The 18,847-nt window shown below is 41.6% G+C and overlaps 1 protein-coding gene across 3 annotated transcripts in view; it reads right to left on the bottom strand.

Moving 5' to 3' along the window:
• The window catches only part of LOC146695770 (phosphofurin acidic cluster sorting protein 2-like), a 47,355-nt gene extending 29,707 nt beyond the window's left edge, over positions 1–17,648 (bottom strand). For all 3 annotated transcript variants that reach the window (XM_085478176.1, XM_085478178.1, XM_085478179.1), the window contains exon 1: positions 17,300–17,648. In XM_085478176.1, the coding sequence (XP_085334302.1) occupies positions 17,300–17,511 (212 nt within the window). In that variant the 5' untranslated portion in view covers positions 17,512–17,648. The remainder of the gene's footprint in view (positions 1–17,299) is intronic.
• Between the last annotated feature and the right edge of the window lie 1,199 nt (positions 17,649–18,847).

Genomic DNA, 18,847 nt, shown 5'->3' with positions numbered 1-18,847 from the left:
GCTACACTTGAATCCTTTCACTTTTATCTGTGTTGGACAAACAAAACAACTTATCAGGCAGTGCACTCAAACAGTTGTGGCCAAATATTTGGTTCCAGATAAGAGCCCTGTGATTGTGGGTTGTGGAAGGGTTTACATATCATCTTATCTTTTCTCTCTGCTAATAACAAATAAAGGTACAGAAGTAAAAGACACATTTGAAGTTTTAAAAGTTCAGTTTTGTATAAGAATAATCCTTTCAACCTGTCCCAGAATAAGGAAATAACAACAGAATTTGCAGAGTCATAGTCAAGCCAATCCATCTCTACCTCTAAAGACTGAATATTTCGGTTCACCCCTTATCAAAGAGATGTATGAACATCAGAGGAAAATCAATTTTGAGAGGTGGATTAAAAGGTGGACAGCAAAGTAGCAGTCAGTCAAACACATATTCTGCACCGCTAATAATTCTTTTTGTTATCTACTCTCTGCAGCCAGGCTGGCTTTCTTTCACGAGGAGGCCTGACACAGGTTCCTCTGGAGTCAGCTCTTTGAGTTTGACACTTTAGTAAAATTATATGACTGTGTGGAGACTGCTTATGTCACATACACTCTATATTTCACTGACTTCAAAAGGTATTTAAAAAAAAAGAAACTAAAACTCAAGACTGGAACCCCATGGACCTTAGCTTCCCATCACAAGACTGGAAATGGACATGCACCTTATGATTGGTCAGTAATCCGATTCCTCATTTCGATCATTCTTAGAAATCTGCGTAGACTTAATTCATTCCAAAGTCTCCTCTCTTTTTGCAAGAATCTCAGTAAAGTTGTTCAACATTCATTAGCTTAAACTCAAACACAATCTGTTCAACTCGCCGATTTAGAGTGCAAGTCATCAAAGGATAAATGTTACTAAACTTAAGTCATCAGTCAATTAAAGATAAGCTACAGGAATGATTGAGTATGCCATCTTAGAAAGAAAAACTGAATCACTCAAAATAAAAAAAACAAAAACTGGAATTAGTGCATGTCTAATGGAAATCTTGGGGCTGAAAGTATTTATTATTTCCACTGTATGCAGTTCCACTGTTAGGCTGACAACAATCAGCTTACTACAGAAAAATACATCATCACAACATCAGTTAAGTGTATTTCTGGCGTGAACGGGCGTTCATTCTGTCTACATCAACATCTTTGAAAACTGGTTGCCCAACATGTACTGCCCCTTAGGAGTACATGCAGTTACTATCACCAAACTATTCCTGGATATCTGTATTTGCATGTCACAGGTGATAAGAACACTTCTAAATTTCAGAGCCTTTAAAGAGCCAGCAGCTAAAGTAATCAAAATTCCAAGAAAAATAGAAGCCCTATTTTGATAACGGTGCTTGCGCAGGATGACTCTAGCTGGGTTTTCAGCTTCTTCACGTTTTTCCAATGCACATTCGTATCAGTTGAAATGACAAACACCCGTAGCTCTTCAATGCTTTCTAATTTGGACAGTTATTTTTCCAGTGACCAAAAAAAAGAAGAAGATCTAAACATATACAGGACCATCAAAAGGTTTATTGTGCAAATATGGACATGCTTCTTTACACAAATGAATGTGCAAATGTGCATGGTGCTGAAAGGGAGGCAAACAAAACCTCTGAATTTAACTATATGCTGCCTAAACAAAAACACACTTTTGTAATTCATCCTGTAATCCCTTGGTCAGCATTCTAGTTGATGTTTTGCCAGTTCCATGCCCTCGGATCACTGCACAGCAATTGTCAGTGGCACAAAGCAGAGGGAAGTGGTAGATGGAGGATGAGTGATGTAACAGAGTGCTCAATGAAAAAAACAGTCTATGGTGGATATGTGCTGGGGGGCTTCCAGATAAGGGGGGGGGGGGTGAATGCTTTTAGTGGGCTTAACGTATTATTTTACGTATTCTCTGCTGAGATGTAAATGCAGTTGCATTCATTCTAATAAAGCACCGCTGAGCATAATGCAGTGCATGAAATTCTTAAGAAGGCTGCATATGGTACCAGCTTATACATGGGGGACTGACAAAAAGCAAAATTCTCTGCAGTCCATGTCCCTGAAGAGAAAAGCTACAGCACTGCGTTCCTCAACAACACTATTATTTTTTCACATCTGGTTGCATAACTTAACCCAAATAAAAGTTACGCTAGTATAAAAGCTACTTCTACTTAATATTTCATTCACTTACAGCAAAAAACAAGGAAAAGTCTATTCATCAGAGGGTTCGCTTATGGAACTCCTGAGTTTGTCTGGGCCACAAACCAATTATGTTCTCTGTCTTTTTAATATTTTATTCATCATCTTTCAATCAAACTGCAACGAAAGTGAAAAGGCACAAAACAAAGCCCTGCATTCGCTGATCTAAACTCCAACACACCCACTTAAAAGTTCTGTTTCACATTTGTTAAAGTTTAGACAAATATGACAAAGCAATAGAGGCTGCAAAGCAGTGGCAAACGTAAGTGTGATACGACATTTGAAAGTTGCTAGAGTATTTTTTAAATACAAATATAAATTATGATTGATGAGGACTAATACATGAGACCAAATATATTAGTTTAAACAAGTTCAAAAAGTAGAATGTGCCATGAGAGCTTAGCCTGCACTTAGGCTTGCATGCAAAAGCTATTTTAGCCCCCAAATATCTAGTTGTTTGTGCCAGATGGCCATATGCTGGTTGGGCTTTAATTCCCTGAATGAAATCTTCTGATGGTCACAGTGACAGAGCAGGAAAAGGCTTTGACCAGACAAAGGGAACAAGAGAAGCAATTAATCTGGTAAAACCTGATTTCTGTAGTATTTGTGTGAGGAAAAACACACATGGCCATAACAATATAAAATTGGAAGCAAACATATCTTTGATAAGACTGTCTCTTCGTAGAGTGGTGTGTATGGTGCCAAAGAGGTTTTAAAGCTGCAGTCATAGACTTTGGGGGACCGTGCTGTCTGTCCATTTTTATACCAGCACATTGTTGAATGTCAAAAGGCCAGAACTGAGTCAGACATTACAGAGATGGCAGCTTATCCCTTAACAGAGGGGTGTACTACAAAGCGAGATTAATGACTTAGTGAGCTATGTCAAGATTAAAGTCAAGAGTTTTCTGTGTCACAAAAGCAGCTCTCTTTACCTGGCTAAGTTATGCAGAACATATATCTTTTTTTATCCACAACATGTTATAAGTGAATTATAGATTTTTTTCCTGCTGGATGGATGGATGGCTGTTAAGCCATCCCTTTCTAAAACCACTGCGAGAAGTGCAAACTGTTTTTGTTGCACTGTCACAGGAATATGCATGTATACAAATGGTGATGCAGACAATGTATTGATCAAATTACACTTGACTCTAATCGGCTGCTAAGTATCTTTTACACCCCTGGAACTACTACTAGAACGTAGAGCACACACCATGAATACTGCCTCATTAACACTAATTTTAATTTGATCTGCCAACCAACTGAAGTGCTTCCCACATCTTTTATTAGGCGCTGCGACAGTAATATATAATATTTAAATGTATCCAGTTTAACGCTTCAGACTTCTAATGTGCAGCTGTCACTGTAGAAATAAAGAACAGCACCAAGAGTCCACTCAGCCATAATATAATTAACTTGAATTTAAATGTTTATTTTACCACCCGGTGTCATAAATCCCAAGATAAACACTTTTCTGCAGAATTAATCTCATCTTATTTATAACAGTGTTGCGTTATATTATGTTAAAGATCCTGATAGAATTTTAATCACACGTTTATCATCATCACCATCATCTGCTCAACTGAACATCCCTGATTGGAGCTTGGTGCACTCACAGGGATCGTTTTTCATGTAAGAAGACTCATATAATCTGTGAAACTCCTTTTTTGTGAGTGTGCAAAGGCCCTAAGCAGAAAGCCTGGCTAAACCAGAAAGGATCCAAGATGGCGCCGCGTATGGATGCCCTGGTGCTTCAGTGCGTTACTTTTGTCTTGTTTTTGTGCATTTCTTCTGTGTCTGGGCACTCCTCTGGATATTCTTACACCAGAGAAGAGCTCCTTAACTGCAGGACTACAACGCCTGTGGATTTATTTCCAATATTTGTCGCATCTGCGGCAGATTTACTGCTGACTCTGATCAGGAAAGTGAGACGTCGAAAGAGAGGTAAGCGAGCCGGCGTACTCGTGCGTCTGAGGAAACGCGGACTGAGAACGGCCCTTCCTGGGATCTTCCTTTCTAATGTACGCTCACTCTGGAATAAGATAGACGAACTGGCCCTGATGAGAAGCATGAACAGAGACTTTGCCTCCTCCTGTGTCTTATGTTTTACGGAGTCGTGGCTCAGTGAGGACATCCCGGACTGCGCGCTCAAGCTGGAGGGCTTTCATCTGCTGCGCGCGGACCGGCAGGCCGCTCTCTCCGGTAAAACCAAAGGTGGAGGTGTCTGCTTCTACATCAATAGTGGCTGGTGCACAGATGTAACAGTGATTGCTCAGCACTGCTCTCCCTCTCTGGAATATCTTTTTATTCACTGCAAACCGTTTTATTCTCCGCGGGAGTTTGCTTCATTCGTATCCTGGCCGCTGTTTACATCCCGCCAGACGCGGATGCGCGAGCAGCTCAGTGCGCACTCGCAGAGCAGATTCTCCACACAGAGCGGACATACCCGGACTCTCTCATCATTGCTCTTGGGGACTTTAACAAAGCCAATCTGAGCCATGAGCTTCCGAAATACAAGCAGTATATTAAATGCCCGACCAGAGAGGAGAGGACATTGGACCACTGCTACAGCACGATCAGCGGGGCCTATCGCGCGGTGCCGCGCGCTTCACTCGGACTTTCTGATCACGTCATGATCCACCTAATCCCCGCGTACAGACAGAGGCTGAAGCTCTCCAAACCTGTCGTGAGGACCAAAAAACTGTGGAGCAACGAGGCTGTGGAGGAGCTTCGCACGTGTTTGGAGACCACAGACTGGGACACATTGAAGGCTGCTTCTAACAGCTTGGACGAGTTTACGGACACTGTCACCTCCTATATCCACTTCTGTGAGGACAGCATTGTGCCATCACGCACCAGGGTGAGTTATAACAATGACAAACCCTGGTTTACCCCTAAACTCAAAAAGCTGTGGCTGGAAAAGAGTAAGGCGTTCAGAAGCGGAGACAGGGACTGCTACAGAGAGGCCAAGTACAAGTTCACTAAGGAAGTGGACATTGCCAAACATCAGCACTCTGAGAAGATGCAGCAGCAGATCTCAGAGAATGACTCGGCCTCTGTGTGGAAAGGTGTTAGGAATATTACAAACTACAAGCCTAAAACCCCCCACTCCACTGATGACTTGCTCTTGGCCAACACCCTCAACGACTTCTACTGTCGTTTTGACGAGCCATCAGGCAGCCTTCACACCTCCAACGACCCCAACAATAGAGGCACTTTGGACACTCATTCCCCCACCTCTCCCCCCTCCATAGAGCCATCACCACCTTCAAACTGTTCACCTACAACACCCCCCTCCTCACCCCACACAAAAGAGGATTTCACACCACCTCCTCCGACCACAACTCTTCATATTCATGAAGCAGATGTGAGGAAGCAGTTTAAGAATCTGAATGCTCGGAAAGCTCCCGGCCCAGACGGTGTGTCTCCTGCCACCCTCAGACACTGTGCAAACGAGCTGGCCCCAGTGTTTTCTGGCATCTTCAACTCCTCACTGCAGGCATGTCATGTGCCTGCCTGCTTCAAGTCCTCTACCATAATCCCTGTCCCCAAGAAACCTAGGATCACTGGACTAAATGACTACAGACCCGTGGCTCTGACATCTGTGGTCATGAAGTCATTTGAGCGCCTAGTTCTCTCCCATCTCAAGACCCTCACGGCCCCCCTCCTGGACCCCCTGCAGTTTGCATATAGAGCCAACAGGTCTGTAGACGACGCCATCAACATGGCCCTACACTTCATCCTGCAGCATCTGGACTCCCCAGGAACCTACGCCAGGATCCTGTTTGTGGACTTCAGCTCTGCCTTCAACACCATCCTTCCAGACCATCTCCGAGGCAAGCTTTCCCAGATGAATGTGCCTGATCCCATCTGCCGGTGGATCACTGACTTCCTGACGGACAGGAAGCAGCACGTGAGGCTGGGGAAGAATGTCTTGGACTCCCGGACCATCAGCACCGGCTCCCCTCAGGGCTGTGTTCTTTCTCCTCTGCTCTTCTCCCTGTACACCAACTGCTGCACCTCCACCCACCAGTCTGTCAAGCTAATCAAGTTCGCAGATGACACCACCGTCATTGGGCTCATCTCTGACGGGGATGAGTCTGCCTACAGGAGGGAGGTTGAACGTCTGGTGTCTTGGTGCAGCCACAACAACCTGGTGCTGAATGCCCAGAAGACAGTGGAGATTATTGTGGACTTCAGGAAGCACACAGCCCCACTCCCCCCCATCATCCTGACTGACACCCCCATCACCTCTGCGGACTCATTCCGCTTCCTGGGTACCACCATCACCCAGGACCTGAAGTGGGAGCCCACCATCACCTCCGTCATCAAGAAAGCCCAGCAGAGGATGTACTTCCTGAGGCAGCTGAAGAAATTCAACCTGCCAACACGGACGATGATGCAGTTCTACACTGCAATCATCGAGTCCATCCTCACCTCCTCCATCACCGTGTGGTACGCTGGAGCCACTATCAGGGACAAACAGAGACTGCAGCGTGTTGTGCGCTCTGCTGAGAAGGTGATTGGCTGCAGACTCCCATCTCTGCAGGACCTGTGCACCTCCAGGACACTGCGGCGTGCAGCCCGGATCTCAGCTGACCCTTCTCACCCTGGACACAGTCTGTTTGACCTGCTGCCCTCAGGCAGGAGGCTCCGGTCCATTCGCACCAGAACCTCTCGCCATAAGAACAGTTTCTTCCCCTCTGCTGTTGGACACATGAACAATAACCACATGACTGTCCCCGCCACTAACACATGACCCTACGCTGTGTCACTGCATCATTTCATGTCTGGCACTGATCACCACCTGCACTCATGTATATATCTTTCTACGTAGCACTCTTAATTCTTATTCTCATGTATATATCTCATGTATATCTCATGCACATATCTTTCTTTCTACATAGCACTTTAATTCTTATTGTTTGCACTGAAGCACCGCAGCAAATTCCTAATGTTGTAAACCTCAACATCTGGCAATAAACCCATTCTGATTCTGATTCTAAACAGAAAAGTTGACAACTGTTATCTCCAACTGAGAATTTAGGCTTTGTCAAGCCAGCTAACACAAAGTAATTCTGGCTGTCTTGACCTTCAGAGTATACCCCTCTGAGGTTACTTCACTAAGTCAGAATCCTTACAATGCAATCAAATGCTCAAATCTTTTCAATATCAAATACTTGAGCTTGCAGAGAACAAGTCAACTCCTGTTGTGATTAAATCCACTGCCCAGTTTTTATGGTAGTAAAACATATAACAGCCATAAGTCTGAAAACTAAAACAACTCAATCTTTCTATGAACTGTTCATTAATGTATTTCGGAAACTGTTAACATAACATGAAGCCAACGTTCAACTCTGAAGCAAGGTCCGCTCAGTTGTGATGCATACTCCACTATAGGAAGTGCTGATAGCATTGCAACTGTTGATTCACAGGCACTGAGTTTATATGCACGATTTAAGGAATTTGCAAGAAATTCGCTAAAGGACACAAATCAACTTTTCTGCATTTAATTTTATAAATAAAAATAGCAAACCTAAACTTATCAGTAACATCAGCTGACTATGTTTATCAAGCTCCAAGTGAAACATCAAAGACTTGTCGAACAGGGTGCTGTCTTTGGTTTCTCTCTTCTCCGGCTGCATGCTCCGTTTATTTCAATAAATCATATTTTGACAAACTATGGCTAAGTGCACAACTTCCTTGGATTTTTGGAGGAACACGGCCACTGGGAAAACCCCAAGAGACAGGAAATACGTCTTTAAAAAAATCTTACACAGATTCAAACCACAAACAGTGTACAGGTTATAATTAATACTGTGCAAAATAGAAATATTGCCATTTAGGAAGCATTCATATTCAATACATAGTTTAAGTCACTGCTGAATTGAACATTTACTTTCTAAAGCCAGTTGATGCATGACTTTCCATTGGTTTCATCAGTCAGGTATGAAAGCACCCTGGCAGATGTGATTAAAAAAAACAAAGGTAGGGGAGGGATTGGTCATAACACTCTGTAATTAGGTCTTTATGAAGTTCTTGGTCATGAGGCTATCCTGAGCAGTGGTACAATATGACTGCGGGATTAATTTTAGGTAATTTTACAAGTGAGTGGTACACTGCAGCTCAGTGCTAGATTTTATTTCAGTTTGGTGAGTTAGGCCTTCAGTTCTTTACCTCAAATACTCAGATGAAAAAAGATTTATGTCTGAGAAGTGTAAATCAGAGGTTTAAGCAGTATGTGCTTGTTGTGAGGACGTTCTGGTAAACTCCTCTGAAAATAATGGGTAGCAAGTTTATATTCCTGGCTGATATAAATATGGGTTAAAGGGAAAACCATCGTTAGAGGCAAGTCAAAAAATGCAAAGCTTGCTGTTAAGTGACAACAGGAAATGCATGCTTACATCTAACCTGGCCCTATATTTTACCACGCAGTAAACCAACTGAGAAAGCACTTTTCCCAGTTGTACTGGAAATCTACCAAATTACCAAACTGGTCCTTAACTGGGTTAACACAACCCAGTAACATGATTTGTGAGTCAGCAAGTAAGAATCCTTGAAACAAAAGCTTTCAGTTGCAGACACTCCCACTGGGATCTTTCAGGCTACTTTCTTATTCAACTCTCCAGCCTCTTTAATACTAATTAAAAATACAACTCCATGTTGCAGTCACACCTCAGTGATCTGACAGTAATTTTCAGGAGCTCAGTAAATAGTTGTCATCCTTTGTTGTGTTTCTGCAGTGGTAAACAGCTCTTTTGTCTCTGCCCTGAACACATATTGGTGAGGTCAGCAACCCGATGTTTGTAGAGGAAATGAAAGACATGACAAGACCAAACATGGCATGACTACAGGCAATATCAGATCCAAAGATACCAGATCATCATCATCACAAAAGAATATAACAAGGAAGATAGTATCTTGCTAGCATGCAGATGATACTGATGATAGATTATTTTAATAAAAGTGTTTATAAGTTCCTGTCTGCTGTATTCAGTAGCTTCCATGTGACTCTTCATTCACTACTCCAATAGATACGGGTGAATGGTAACTGCCACTGACAATGTTGTGGCTAAATTTTAAAATCCTATTAAAGGTGAATAGTATTCCTGCTAGAAATATTCTTTTGCAAGTGTTCTATTGGTTTGATCAAAAGCTTAGTAGCGAAGCCTTCTTCCACTCTTTCTGTCCAGCCTAGTGATCAGGAAAATTCAAGTTTTTGATTTTTTAAAGAAGAAACAAAATATTGAAAAAACTCAATGGAGGATTTAAATTAAAAAAAAGAAGGCAGGGCTAACATTAGGTCAGTTTCCTCTAAATCTGGGACTGTTATTTGTTGGCAGAGATAGTTTGATAATTTTAAAACACAATATTACTGGATATCATTTTATTCATTATATAAGTATCACTTTCTGATGCTAGAGTGGATCAGTGAATGTACACAAGGCTCCATAAGGTTTCTGTACCCCTCCAATTTGTCATGACTGCTACTATACTAACAAGGACACCAAGTGAGCATGTGCCCTCAAAGGCAAATAGAAAGTAGTATAAGGATGACAATGGATTCCTCGTGACTAAAGCAGTCCATGTGCACATCCACAAAGAAGTATAATGCAAATCTTATTGTATCGTCATACATACTAAGAAATGTTTGGAATGGCATTAAACAGCATGAATATATTAAAATGTACACAGCCTGTAGGAGACTGGATTTATAGCATGCTGAGCTTATATAAGCCTTTTTAAAAAAACAACAATGATTCATCTTTAAAAGCCATGATGAATGGGCTGCATTGTGAAAAGATGAAAGTGCAATGAAAGGGCTGGCAAGGGAAAGCCAGCCAGACCGCTGCGTTGACCCCGAGAGCTTTGACACATCCATTGCTCCACGTCAGAATAGACCCCAGCTGAGTTTTCATGATATTGTACAGTAAATCTGAAGTCCTTAGTCCTGTTTAATGCAGTCTGACAATCTACCACCTTTAATATGAATATGAATAAGCAGAATCAATTTTCAAAGCTGTAAAACCTAGCCAGCAAAGATGTACATGGCTGCTCCTATCTCCAATGTAAGGACACGGCATTGAAACTGAGTGAACTTGATGATATCTTTCAGTTACATTTAAGCATTGCTGACATTTCATCTAAAGGATCAGTGCAGCTTTCCTATACATATTTAATACTGACATATGGTGCCTCTGCTGAGCATCAGACAGGATTAGGTCTGCCCTTTAATTCTTGCATCCACCACACCGAATCTGTCTGCTCTCATTAATGATCTGGGAATTTAGAAACACCCTCAGCTTCCTAAGAAAAGAAACAAGAAGAAATCGACTTTATTCAGGTTCTACAGATGATTCGCGTCTGTATTGAGCTCTATGGTAACTGAACCAGATATGGCAGTATGATAAATCAAGTGTAGAAAATATTGCCTGACGAAGCAAGGTTTGCCTGTTGTCATTGCTAATGATGCTAGAAGGACTTCAGCTGACAAAAACACCCTTCCAAACCTGCACTGACTCGTACCATTTTCTGCAAAGTAGACAAGACTTTCAAGAAAGAAAAATGATCAGGACACTGAACTGGGAATTGTGCAAACAACTATACAACGGTCAGCATCAGCAAATAGTTCACTTTCCCCCCTAAAGTGATTAAAAACCTGACACAACCCCACCCCCCATTTTATACATCCAAATGACTAATGGACTAACTGTATCCGTGCTCCAGCTTCTTCAGAGATTCTGCACACAGATCATGTTTTTCCTTTTTATCAGTTCAGCAGTAATTTTAACACCAGTGATAGCAAGGTGAGTAAAAATAGAGAGGTGAGGCCAATTAGGCTGACGCTGTTTGCTGCCAAGTAACAAGCACAGTCATTTTTCCATTACCACAGATAAGCATGTGAACGCAGTATGAAAAATGCCCATTTTTATACCGTGAATCGTTAATTAATGCAGTTTGTGAGATGAAGATGGGAGATGTTGGATCTATGTTAACGATCCATCTTTTTAACATTAATCTTAGACTATGTAATACAAAATTCTCATGTGCAATGCTTTGCGGCACCTAGATTTAAAACAGTAACATCCAATTTTTTGTCCTTAACCAAGTAAGTGTTCATATTTAATTTAATTTCACCTCAGTGCAGATCTAACTTAATTCTTTGTTAAAATAAAGCTGCTTGAATTTAATGCACAGAAAAAGAGAAGGTGGCACAACTGCAGTGTGGGTCAACTGATCAAAGGCGCATGGACAGAAACTGGAATCCAGACAGTTCAGACTCCTTAATCTGTGATTAGACGAGCAAGCAAGCAGGGCATCCAACTCCATGTTATCGGAGATTTCTCACTCCAGGGACTGTTATGTCCTCATCCAGACAGAAAAGGCAAAGATGCTGATTCTTTTCTGGGGCTGTTAGCCAAAACAAGGAAAAAAAATCTTCTATTTATGAGACTCAGTAAGATGAAAGAAATGTTCTTTGAGTATGGCTGACAGTTAAGGTAAAGTGATTTGACGAAGGATAAATATAACTGCACTGCCAGTCTGTGTTTGTTTACAAGAGAAGACTCTGCTAGAAATGTAGTACAGGATTTCAGACTGCCATGATGACAAATCTTCATGTTTTAAAACGGTCTGTCATGTTTTCTCATTCATCAACATCATAAATGTTTTGTGTCTGAAATAATGGTGTCTGTGTTGCTGCTGGCATATACAGCTCAGGAAATGCCTCACTGGGAGAGGTGGGAAATAAACAGTGCAAGAACAAGAGAGAAAATATGAGTTGAGAGACGCTGTCCCCAGTGTGCTTATTTTGACAGGATCCTCCCTGTATCAGAGGACACTTTCCTCGCCTCGCTTGCTGGCTCAGGAAGCTGGATCTCTTCACTAGCAGAGACCCCAGTATCCGCCCACAGAAGAATCTGGCCTCGCTCCCATACTGAGGTCCACGCAGGGGGAAACAAACCTTTCTTCCCTTTGTGAGACATTCAACATGAGCATTCAGTGCATGCCTGATCACCATAAAGCTCAGGGCCAATTCAGCAAAACTTTTCAATAGAGTGGACAATCCACAGCTCAAATCCTGGCTCCGTTCCAGAGAGCAGGTTGTTAGTCAACAACGGAAGGGAGAAGGGTACTGAAACCAGACTGAAGGAGGCTGATTTCAGTTGCACCAGCAGCTCTCTAGTTGCCAGGAATGTGGAATGTTTCCCAAGGAAATTCCTCCTCCTCCAGGAAAGCAGGGAAGGAAACCAAGAGAATTTTGACACATATCAAGCAGTGGGAGTAAGCACGAAAAAGAGGGGCGTGAAGGTGCTGATTGGTCTTCTGTCAGCAAAGTGTGTGAACAGCATGGACAGCATGGAGCCAAGTTGAAATCTTATTTGAAGACATGATAAAACAAAAGGGAACTAGTTTAACTATTAATGTGACTAAAATATGAAACATGTCTTAAAAGAAAGCCACATTATGGATTCTTATTTCTCTAACAAGAAAAATAAAAACGTCACGATCCAGTTACATTTGCAATATTGTCACTTTCAGTATCTGCTTTAAAAATGGAGCTGTCATCCCTCTAAATGCACCTTTGTTCTGAGTTGTTTATAGTTTGCATGGGCATCTTGCCAAGTATCATGCCATGAAGTCAAATGTTGCTTCTGTAACAGAGCATTAACAACATGCTCTTTGGGGATGATTCCTCAGCCTAAAAGCTTGCTTCATTTACATCATTCAAAATACCATATCAAATATGAACATTTAGCATCAGGTGTCAAACAACGATTGTAAACATGGTGCAAACAGATGTGGCGACTGTGTCACAATCCTGAAGGGCACTGGAGGCGGCTGATGTATATGATTCCAAAAGGAAGCAGAGGATTAAGCAGACAGTGTGTGTGCAGCATGAGATTACTAGCTCCTCTTTTCCTGTTATGAAATCAGATTACAGCAGCTCCCCTGCTAAGAGAAACAATACCCATGCCTTGAGATGAAACACTTATTGAGGAGGTGAAAGGGTGAATTTAGATCATATTATCTGACAGTCAGGCGTTCTTTACTTGTACCCAGATTTAATGGTCTCAGCAAAGGGTTAATCACTGAATTTATAGAAAACTCGAAAATAAATCTAAGAGATTAAGGCCATGGATGATACTAGAAACTGCACGCTAAGTTATGCATGAGGGATATTTTTACATATCCCTTATGCATCACAGCATAAAGGCATAAGGGATAAGTAAAAAATGTCTTGCTGATGGCTTCATCTCTGCTGACCCAGAACAAATATGACACAATAACGTTGCTCTACTTGAGCCCGGGTTTGTTTTCGTTTATCATCTATATCTGCCATACACAACACAAATCTGTTTGATACACTACAGATTGAGGCAGAAGATACAAACATATGACCAGAGTCTGCAAAGTACACTCAATTACTATCAAGATAAGGCTCTGCCGCTCATGAGAGAGTAAAGCCATCTTGGGACTCACATGAATCACACAGACAGAAAGAAGGACGCACTACTCGGCAGAGATAAACATCAGACGGGAAGAGGAAGACGTTTTTTCGTAGCTTGCGAGCTAACTGAGATGTATTCACTTCTCTGAGTCCAGAGAAATGTAATAGAGGGATCTTTATACACAGAGGATTTAAAAAAGAAAATCAAGGGCACGCCAACATTTTCAGATCTACAAAACATTTTCCATTTAGCAACCCAAAGAGGATGATGTTTACTCTGAAAGCAGACAAATTGTCAGCTTGAAAGTAAGTTAGTTATAGCTTCATAATGCACCTAAAGCTTTGGACACAATGGAGGTTGGAGAGCTTTTATGGACACATTAGCACGCTGCTTGTTCGTGTGTAGAGATGATGTTGCAACAGATTTGAGCTAGGTGCCACTTTTCAAATAATGTCTGGGCTTGGTTTAGTCTCAGGTAGTATATTTTCAGCTCTTTTAGGGTTTTATCAGTGCAGATGTTTATGAAAAAGTCCTCTATTTTGAACTTGGCAAGAAGCCAATGCTCTCATCCTGCTGAAAATTCTTTATCAAAATAAGATAAACACAGGACCATATTTTGACCGTCGCATTAGTGCCATTCCTGCAAATACCACATCATTACCTCAACAAATTCTTGCCTGTAGACAGCTCAGCTGGATTTTTGAACAGGCCACTAAACTTCTTTAGTTCTGCTGTGTAACCGCAGCTACACCTGTCTCTTTATTATTCTCGTATGCTTAAATAAAGGGGAAAGGATTGGTAAAAATAAAACCACTCTACCAAAACTGTTAGGGTCAAAACAGCTAAGAAAGCACATCATCCACCATGCAGAGCACTGACTAAATTATTTTTAAATCTACTCTAGTACAAAAATACCCCAGTTTTTTAAAAGCTTAGTTTTACATGCATAACTTTATATTCAGCACAATTTCCCAAAATATCAATGAGACACTTAAATGTGTCCAGTAAGCAGGTTACATGAAGATGAATAATGTGGGTATTATGTCCCTCAGCTGTCTTTGGTAAATCTGCAACATCAGCAAAGCAGTTGTCTATTCTTTTAAGAGGGGAAAACAGGTGAGACTTCTGCACTTCCCCCCTCCACTGCAATAATAATAAAAACAAGAAAAACAAGGGGAAAAATTATCAGCTTATAAGAAATAACCTGCAATATGAACAGCACGCTGTATTTCACTGGAGGGTGGCTGACTGGCAGGCATGGCAATGCTGGAATCAAAACAATGCTTCTCTAACTATTCCAACAAGCCTGTTAAGGATGGAGCTGTCACAACACTACGTCCAACAGGTAGGAGCCAGAATACTGTATGGTGCACTGCAATAAAACTCTATTTGCATTTGGATATACCCAGAATTTAACAAGCGCAAGATTCTAAAATATGAATTTTGTTTCATCCAGCTCCACAGTTAGAAACCATAAATCTGTGCTAATATAATAGCATATAAAAGCTAACAACATGTTTTCCATTCTGACAAAAACATCCTTTCCTGAGCATGGCTTTCAATGGAGCTGAAGGGCTTAGGATTATTTACCATGTTGTAATTATTACAAAACAACAGCTGTGCGTGATGTTTTGGAGTACCACAATAAAAAACACTCAGCTGGTAACAGCCCCGTGGCCTCATCTGAAACCGTGCCACTTAGCTGGACACCCACATTTGCTAAAGGCCAGTTGAAGAGCAAACAGCTGCACACAACATGGCCCAGCCCCTGAAAGAATGCCAAGGCAGAATCCCCAAAACAAGCCTTGGGTTGGGCTTCATACAGGACTTTTCACACTAGCTTACACTAGCAGAATAGCCTGTGAGCACTATACCTCAAAGCCACCGCATATAACAATAATTACAATAAGGCTTTTCAGGCTGAATAAATAATTGTGTCATGAATTAATATGCCTAATAAGTTCTTCTCCATACATATCAGATCTAACAAAGTATCCCATTCATCAACAAGAAAGCTGTGGGTCGAGTAACAGTGTACCTTCACTGTAAAACTCATTAATAATTCATTGTGATCCTCACCCATATTCATCTCGGATACAGTGCCTTGTACATCATCCACTTCAGAGAACAGTGTAATGACAGACGTAGGAAATCAATGTACATAGTATGGCATGTTGTATGAATGCACAACATGCTGTTTTCTGCAATCCAGTCTTAAAACTTAACAGATACAACTATCCAAAATAATCTCATGCATTAGTCACTGTGCAGCATTTGCTGTGGCCTGTCCAGCAACTAAATAAATAGTGAAATCACATTTTCAGAAACAGGACTACAATGAAAAAGGGCAGGGAGCTGTATAATCTAAAAGCAGTGCTGTCACTTCAAAGACGATTCATTCTCATTCAAGCTGGCTTTAAATCGTTTGAACCATCACAGCCAAACAGAACAATATTCAACATTCACACAGGGATCTGAAAGATCAGGAATTTTCCCACATGCAATGATTCCGTTCGTACATACATGCTCATGCAGGCACTATAGAGACACAGGCACATATACACACATACGGCACATTGACTGTAGAGGAAACCCTCCCCTCCAAGCCCACTTCTATCCCAATGAGTGGAACAGATCTAGGTCAAAGCTGATTAATGTGCCCACAGCTCCCGAGAGGTTTCTGGTCAGGTGGCACCAATGCCTGCTCACTGCTGAAGAATACTAAGCAAAGTGTCGCAGATAACTGATAACGCAACAGGAAAACAATAACATTAGACAATCAAAAGTATTTAATTTCTTGTCATATCCGCTGTTTCGTCATTACTGTGAGTCGCTTTGTTTGTGATTGTTTATTGCTGTCTATAACGGGGTAGTCGACTCCGATCTATAGAGACGTAATCACAACACAACCCACAGCATAAGAACTTAAAAATTCTGGGAATTTCAAATCGCCAGGCAGCTGCAAAACTGCTCGTTTGGTCAGGCAGCTCATGACACATAGGGCTGCAAAAGGATAAAAAGGATGTCTGTTGCTTATGAGACGAACGGCATCCATGCCACTGTATTTATAGATAGTTATGCCGCTATTGGGTGGCAAGCATTCCTTATACCTAATCAACTACAGGCCTATCCGGACATTTATTATGTGCAAAGCTTCATCACCATAAAAAGAACATAAAGGAAACCTAGTAGAATCCGTCTAACAGATGAACTGGTTAGCTGAACTTTTGTTAGCCAGTTATAACGGTCGAAATACATTAAAAACACCGAGTGTTAATAAATTATTACAGGCTTGTTAATTCGTCTAAGCTATTAAGATACAAATGGAAATTTTAACATTGGTACTTTTGGCGCACTGCACCTTAACGTGGCAAAACAAATGTGCATTTAGCACAAAACATTATAGTAACTTCAAAACATTTGCTAGGTAGCTTTAGCATTAGCCACCTTGCTAGTTAGCTTGACAGTTAGCTCCCCAACAGTGTTTTGGAAATGTGAGGCAACTCGTCCGTCCTGCCTAACGTTCCACTCAGCGAGGGCGTTGTTAAAGCAAACGTTAGCCAAAGATTTATTCAACGTTATGGAGGCTTGCAAACATTGTGATTTGTGGTATTTTCACGCTAACATGCCAATGTTAACGTTACCTCGGGACGCAGCTTGGAGATGATCGGTCTATCTCCCAAGTCGCAAAAAGGTTCATGGGCACAGGCATGCTGCCGGAGCCCGAGCCTAGGACCACAGCCCCGGCCAACGCTCCGGTCGGGAGGCTCGTCGGCGCTGGTCCACCACCGCCACCGCTGCTCGGGTTCAGGAAAGCGGCACGGACGCCCCCTCTCTCTACAGCCGCCGCCATCATCACCACCACTGCTTGGGGAGCAGCCCTAGCTAAGTGTCGGACGAACGCGGGAGCCGCTGAACTCCGTTGCTACCTGCTCCTGCTCCTCCACACTGACTCCCAGCTGCTCCTCACTGACTGGAGATGCTGATAGTCGGGGCGGGGCCTGTTACCACTGATAGAGCACGTCGCTGCGTCCAGGGTGGGACATGCTTACTATTAAACTGAAATTTAGCATACACACGATAGATACATTAAAAAAATACACGTCATAAAAATACTAATCTATCTCTGGCCTTGTTTTAGGTGAAATTTAATTAGTATTTCCATTTAGCTGGGTAAAAGTGCTGGCCTACATTAAAAGTTCAGCCTGGACTTTTTAGTCTTTTTATCCTTTCATTTAATCCAGTTCGTTACTGTCCTTTATTTATCTATTCTTTTACATTTTCAAAAAAAGTGCAAATAATGAGTTAAAATAAAGATCAAAATAAACATTCAGCTAGGTAATAGCCTTTTACCTCATTTAATATCTACGGAATCTAAGCAGGTGACAGCCTAAATACCACCAAAACTGATTAGGTTTGTTTTTTATTTTTATTTTCATGTGAATGTGTTTAAATTGTTTACTAATATCAAAGCACTGCGCGTCAATGACACAAACCAAATCTTTTCAGTTATCTTCAGTACTCAAATTTTAATTCAAAATCTGCCCACTTTCAGGTGCATATTTTTTCCTCCTCAAATAACTGTTGAAATGTTATTCAAGATTTATCATCAGTCTTTACCGTGAGTCAGTTATTGCATAATAACACCTGGTGCATGATACCTGATTCAGTTAATGTTCTCATAAGGCAGTTGTTGGGAAACGCATTGAGTGTAACTGTGACTAAAGACTCTAGAAACCTGACTTGACATAACATGCTCAGGAGGGTTGGGTAACGAGTGTGACAGCCTGTTTAAAGCACCGGGAAAACACACACACACACACACACACACACACACACACACACACACACACACACACACACACACACACACACACACACACTCCATTTGTCAAACCTTTCTCTATTTTGAAATATTCTGTGGTCTTTTGTAATATTAACACGTCATTCTGGATTTCCTGATCGATCATTGCTGGCGTATTCACCTTGGCTTTAATTACTTTTCATAGAGTTTTTTTCCAGTCTTTCACTACAACAATGAGTCACTGTCAGAGCTCGCACAGATAAACAAATGTGAATTTTTTTAATGAAAGAACTTCTTCTTTATTGCCTGCAAACCTAACCTTATCACACCTGACAGTAGACACATCTCTGACTGAGGGTAGCAAACATAAAACAGTGTCAAATATGTT

The sequence above is a fragment of the Copadichromis virginalis genome, linkage group LG13 (assembly GCF_057382275.1).
Source record: "Copadichromis virginalis isolate Kocher_CV1m ecotype Utaka linkage group LG13, C_Virginalis_male_GT1.1, whole genome shotgun sequence".
Lineage (NCBI taxonomy): Eukaryota > Metazoa > Chordata > Actinopteri > Cichliformes > Cichlidae > Copadichromis > Copadichromis virginalis.
The sequence above is the reverse complement of the archived record's forward strand: the minus strand, read 5'-3'. Positions and strand labels throughout refer to the sequence as shown.